The following is a 6,224-nucleotide window of genomic DNA, read 5'->3' on the forward strand; positions in this document are numbered from 1 at the left end:
ACCCACGACTGCGCCTCCTCCGCCGACTCGGCCACCAGGTCCAAGTTGCCACGACGACCACGAAACACCAGCGTAAAGCAGCGATCAGGAGGAAACTCGTCTGCGATGCTGAGCAGAACTTCAGACTGGTGACCCTCTCGTACGGCTTCTACATCACTGATGGAGACTACACAGGCGCGTGCGCACACACACACACACACACACACACACGAAAAAAAAAACAATATATAAGATTCTGCACCATTAATGTTTGGCTCTGTGTGTCTCTGCCAAAGTTACCACCAGAACTGCATTAGGAACCTGAGGGGGTCTGAAAAATCCTGAGAAACATTAAACACACAGGAGCAGCAGCTTCAGCTTCCCTTCTTCCCTCATCCTTTTCTGAAAGATCAACAATCAACGTCCTTTAACCTCGATGTTAAAATGTGATTATTATTTAAATCAAGTCTTCCAGTAAATACTGTACATTTTGTCTATCTCCATATTACCTGTCCTCCACTCTACCTGTTTTCCACTCTACCTGTCCTCCACTCTACCTGTCCTCCACTTTACCTGCTCTCCACTCTACCTGTCCTCCACTCTACCTGTCCTTCACTCTACCTGTCCTCCACTCTACCTGCCCTCCACTCTACCTGTCCTCCACTTTACCTGTCCTCCACTCTACCTGCCCTCCACTCTACCTGTCCTCCACTCTACCTGTACTCCATTCTACCTGTCCTCCACTTTAGCTGTCCTCCACTCTACCTGCCCTCCACTCTACCTGTTCTCCACTCTACCTGTCCTCCACTCTACCTGCCCTCCACTGTACCTGTTCAACACTCTACCTGTCCTCCACTCTACCTGTCCTCCACTCTACCTGCCCTCCACTCTACCTGTCCTCCACTCTACCTGTACTCCATTCTACCTGCCCTCCACTCTACCTGTCCTCCACTCTACCTGTACTCCATTCTACCTGTTCTCCACTCTACCTGCCCTCCACTGTACCTGTTCAACACTCTACCTGTCCTCCACTCTACCTGTCCTCCACTCTACCTGCCCTCCACTCTACCTGTCCTCCACTCTACCTGTCCTCCACTCTACCTGTCCTCCACTTTAGCTGTCCTCCACTCTACCTGCCCTCCACTCTACCTGTTCTCCACTCTACCTGTTCTCCACTCTACCTGTCCTCCACTCTACCTGCCCTCCACTGTACCTGTTCAACACTCTACCTGTCCTCCACTCTACCTGTCCTCCACTCTACCTGCCCTCCACTCTACCTGCCCTCCACTCTACCTGTACTCCATTCTACCTGTCCTCCACTTTAGCTGTCCTCCACTCTACCTGCCCTCCACTCTACCTGCCCTCCACTCTACCTGTCTTCCCCTCTACCTGTACTCCATTCTACCTGTCCTCCACTTTAGCTGTCCTCCACTCTACCTGCCCTCCACTCTACCTGTTCTCCACTCTACCTGCCCTCCACTGTACCTGTTCAACACTCTACCTGTCCTCCACTCTACCTGTCCTCCACTCTACCTGCCCTCCACTCTACCTGTGTTCCACTTTACCTGTCCTCCACTCTACCTGTCCTCCACTCTACCTGTCTTCCACTTTACCTGTCCTCCACTCTACCTGTCCTCCACTTTACTTGCCCTCCACTCTACCAGTCCTCCACTCTACCTGCCCTCCACTCTACCTGTCCTTTACTTTACCTGTCCTCCACTCTACCTGTCCTTCAATTTACCTGTCCTCCACTCTACCTGTCCTCCACTCTACCTGTCTATCTCCACTTTACCTGTCCTCCACTTTACCTGTCCTCCACTCTACCTGTCTATCTCCACTTTACCTGTCCTCCACTTTACCTGTCCTCCACTTCACCTGTCCTCTACTTCACCTGTCCTCTACTTTACCTATCAAAACTATTTCACCTGTCTCCACTACCTGTCCTAATCTGAAGCTGGTATAGAGTACAAGGCTCATACTGAAGGAGATTTCCCTCGGCCAGCTGAGCTTACACGTGGACTGGGCATTGCCCGCCTTTTTGCTCTTGTACCAGATGGTGGTGCCGTCGTCCTGCAGGCGGAAATAGCGCTGCTTCTTCCAGGTGCGCGACTTCACCTTCCGCATCACAGACCCCAACTGCATGGACTGCATGTCCGCGTCCACCTGAGCACCTGCAACATCGCGCCATGTTCGGGTAAAACCGATTATAACGGAATTACAATACTGAAATTGCCTCAAAAGTGAACTTACGGAGGAAACCCTGCGTAGCTGCCATCTGCTGCCGTGTCACACTTCAGCTCTCTGCCATACAGAGACGCAAAAACAGAACATAAATATAATAAATATCAGTACAGAACAGAAAAAGTAGGAAAGGGCACATTTCTATTGAGAGGAACTTCTTGTTCTTGTGTTTCCTCCACACACTTCAATCATTGCTCAAGTTAAAGCATTAAGTTTTCCAGTTTCTTCTACTGCAGAAAAGCAGGACCTATAATTCTGTATAACCAGACATCCTGCTACCAAGGTTCCAGATCTTTCTGAGGACCTGTCCTGGAGGAGACACAAAAGTTCTTTGTTTCCAATCAATTTCTTGACAATTTGAACATTGCTAGAAAAATTCCAGGTGGCCACCAATCAGTGGCACAGCATTTTACATACAACTGTATTTCCAGAAGTATTGACTTTTTCACCCATATCTGGCCTTAGAGGCGCACAATCATATCAGCCGTAGGAGCATGAGATTTTCCCTTTAATTAAACTAGGAGACCTGTTTTAGCAGGACAATGTCCCTGTGCACAAAGCCAACAAAATCTAGTGGCAGATCTTTCCAGAAGAGTGGAGGTTTTTATAACAGAAAATGAGCAGTCACACACTTATTGTCTAAACACACAAATCCAGAGAGGAGAAGAGTGTGTGTGCTGGGAGTGTATGAGTGCTGAATTGTTATATACTGAGTCGGTCAGCAGGGTGGAGGTGGACGAGCTCAGCTGTTGATCCTCTTACATCAACTCTTATTGTGTTACACAGTGTTCTGGCTTTGGTGTGTGTTCAGACTATTCATCCGGTTAAAAAGTGTCCCATCAGCAGCACGGTTCAGGCTTTAATCCTTCAGTGCTCCATAACACACCTACAGTCCTGATCACACACTGAACTGAGTTTATCTGTGCTCTTAAAGTACATTCACTCATGTTATAAATACATCATATAAATATCATTACATATTAAACTGAACTGATTTATCTTCAATAATGGAAACTATCTTTATCTAAAACCTTTTCCCAGGAAACATACATACTTTTATCTTTTTATATATTTATACTGGTAATCTTTATAACAATATAGTTTGCGGTTATGCAGCATACAGAACCCATAAACCCACAATAACATCACCTTCAGTTTTTTCCCCACAGTTCACAAAGAACTTGGTATTAAAATGTGGATGTCAGCATTCTCTTATTCTCTCTCTTTATTCCTCTGGAGATGATTTTCTAGCTGTATGAAATGAGGTGTGTATTATTTCATCGACATTCATTAAAAAAAATGTTATTAAATAAAAGTTTTTAAGACTTTATTTAAGGCATTTCATTGTATTATTATTTTAATAAGATCTTGATTCATCACTTACTTCTCATTTAAATAATTTATATATTTATTTATAAACCTATTTTATTACACTGAAATAAATCCACACATCAGCAAGACAGAAACCTGAACACCACATCAGTCTTCATAGCACAAGACAGAACTAAGTCCCTGTTAGTTACCGAAACTTACATCTAACCTTCATTCTGAGGTAAACGTGAACAGAAAGAGAGAAAGAAAGAGAGAGAGAGAGAGAGAGAGAGAGAGACTGGACTCACCGGACTGCCTGGAAGTTTTCAACTCCTCTGACGTACCATACATACTGTCTGATATACAGAGTCCCACCTAAGAGAGAGAGAGAGAGGGGGGGGAGAGAGAGAGAGAGAGAGAGAGAGAGAGAGAGAGAGAGAGAGAGAGAGAGAGAGGGGGGGGGGGGGGAGGTTAAAGACAAACAGACAGAGATCAATAGATAAAGACAGACAGAGAAAAAGACAGACAGAGAAATAGACAGACTGACAGACAGAAAGATAGATAGACAGTCAAATAGATAGATAAATAGACAGATAGATAAACAGAGATAAACTAATAGATAGATAAACAGACAGATAGATAGATAAACAAACATAGATAAACAGATAGATAGATAGATAGATAGATAGATAGATAGATAGATAGATAGATAGATAGATAGATAGATAGATAGATAGATAGATAGATAGATAGATAGATAAACAGTCAGACATATAGACAGATAGATAAACAGACAGATAAACAGAGATAAACAGACAGATAAACAGACAGATAGATAGATAAACAGACAGATAGATAAACAGAGATAAACAGATAGAAATATAAACAAGAGAGACAAACAGACAGAGGCAGACAGACAGGCGGACAGACAAACAGACATACAGAGAGACAGACAGACAGACAGACAGACAGACAGACATACAGGCAGGCAGGCAGGCAGACATACAGACAGACATACAGACAGACAGGCAGACATACAGACAGACATACATACAGACAGGCAGGCAGACATACAGACAGACAGGCAGGCAGACATACAGGCAGGCAGACATACAGACAGACAGACAGACAGACAGACAGACAGACAGACAGACAGACAGACAGACAGACAGACAGGCAGGCAGGCAGACATACAGACAGACAGGCAGGCAGGCGGGCAGACAGACAGACAGACAGACAGACAGAGAGACAGACAGACAGGCAGGCAGACATACAGACAGACAGGCAGGCAGGCAGACAGACAGACAGGCAGACATACAGACAGGCAGGCAGACATACAGACAGACAGACAGACAGGCAGGCAGACAGACAGACAGGCAGGCAGGCAGGCAGACAGACAGACAGGCAGGCAGACATACAGACAGACAGGCAGGCAGACATACAGACAGACAGGCAGGCAGACATACAGACAGACATACAGACAAACAGGCAGGCAGGCAGACATACAGACAGACAGACAATAGTCATCATGGTGTGTGATGTAGATCTTAGTTTTATCTCTATATCAGTACAAACTTACATTTTATCGAGATTTATGATTAATATTAATGTAAATATTTATAATAATTCTTCGTGTGTGTTTGAGAGAAACACTGGTGTGGAACTCGATTATCAGCTTCACCTCAGCCGGAGCTCTGGAGAATATCTGATAATCGGTTCTATTCCCTGATACAGGTGTTGTAGGAACAGGAATAATGCTGATGAGGAGACATATGGACTTTACAGAACACACACACACACACACACACACACACACACACACTCACACGTATTATATATAAATATTACTCTTACATTTAATTCTGAAATATTAACATCAGCACTAATGTTATTACTGAATATTTGATAATAATTTCAGCTCTGCCGTAAATGTTCTCTTACCTGGAGGAGCTCAGGTGTGTGTGTGCGTGTGTGCGTGTGTGTTAATCCACCGCGGGATCCAGTGGCGCACGTGAACCGCTCGTGCGCGAGGACAATAGCGGTGCCGCTTTTCCAGCCGCTCGTGTACTGAGCGCGCGCGTCTCCGGTTACCGGAGTCCGGCTGTTTACACGCTCCGGGTCAGAAGCGTTCAGCCCGCAGTCCACACCCTCTACCCCTCTTCCCCCCAGGGCTACTTCACCCCGACCCTCTGCACTTTCATTCTTTCCATCTTCTTTTTTCCTCTTCCACTAGATCCTTTCTTCCTTTTTCCTCTTCAACTAGTTCCTCCTTTCTTTTTCTCTTTCCTCTCATATCCTTCTTTCTTTCTTCCTATCTTCATTTTTCATGTATTGTCATTTTCTTCGTATTCTTTTTTTTCTTTCGTTTTCTTTCCTTTTTATTTCATTGTTTCTCCCTGTAATTCTGTCCTCTTTTTCTCCTTTCCTTTCTTCACTTTCATTCCTCCTTTCTTGTTTTCATTCTATCTTTCTTCCTTCTTTCCTTGGATTTTTTCCTCCTTTCTTGGCTGTAAATGTCCCACTAGTCCCTCTACAGTCAGTGTTGTGTTTAATACGCAGTGATGATGGAGAGCATCTACAGGGTTCATCACGCTCTTGTTAATTGTTAGAAATAACAGTATGATTATAAGGGGGCGTGGTCAGCGGGAAACCGGAAAAAGATCCCACCATAAATGTACAAAAATATAAAATAA

The 6,224-nt window shown here is 44.6% G+C and overlaps 2 protein-coding genes across 3 annotated transcripts in view; both read right to left on the reverse strand.

Annotated features, from left to right (window-relative positions):
• The window catches only part of mmadhca (metabolism of cobalamin associated Da), a 57,550-nt gene extending 54,538 nt beyond the window's left edge, over nucleotides 1-3,012 (reverse strand). The window contains exon 1 of the mRNA XM_083549696.1: nucleotides 3,003-3,012. The gene's annotated coding sequence lies outside the window, so the exon portion shown is untranslated. The remainder of the gene's footprint in view (nucleotides 1-3,002) is intronic.
• plcd4a (phospholipase C, delta 4a) overlaps nucleotides 1-5,722 on the reverse strand; it is a 19,073-nt gene extending 13,351 nt beyond the window's left edge. Inside the window, exons 1-5 of one of the 2 annotated variants that reach the window (XM_083549685.1) lie at nucleotides 5,473-5,722; nucleotides 3,840-3,906; nucleotides 2,230-2,280; nucleotides 1,992-2,150; nucleotides 1-166 (exon numbers count right to left, since the gene is read on the reverse strand). The exon at nucleotides 1-166 is cut by the window's left edge and continues 63 nt beyond it. In XM_083549685.1, coding sequence (XP_083405811.1) covers nucleotides 1-166; nucleotides 1,992-2,150; nucleotides 2,230-2,254 — 350 coding nt within the window. In that variant the 5' untranslated portion in view covers nucleotides 2,255-2,280; nucleotides 3,840-3,906; nucleotides 5,473-5,722. Of the gene's footprint in view, nucleotides 167-1,991; nucleotides 2,151-2,229; nucleotides 2,281-3,839; nucleotides 3,922-5,472 lie in introns of those variants that run through there. The other variant, XM_083549686.1, reaches the window with a different exon arrangement.
• Between the last annotated feature and the right edge of the window lie 502 nt (nucleotides 5,723-6,224).

The sequence above is a fragment of the Silurus aristotelis genome (assembly GCF_946808225.1).
Source record: "Silurus aristotelis genome assembly, chromosome: 9".
Lineage (NCBI taxonomy): Eukaryota > Metazoa > Chordata > Actinopteri > Siluriformes > Siluridae > Silurus > Silurus aristotelis.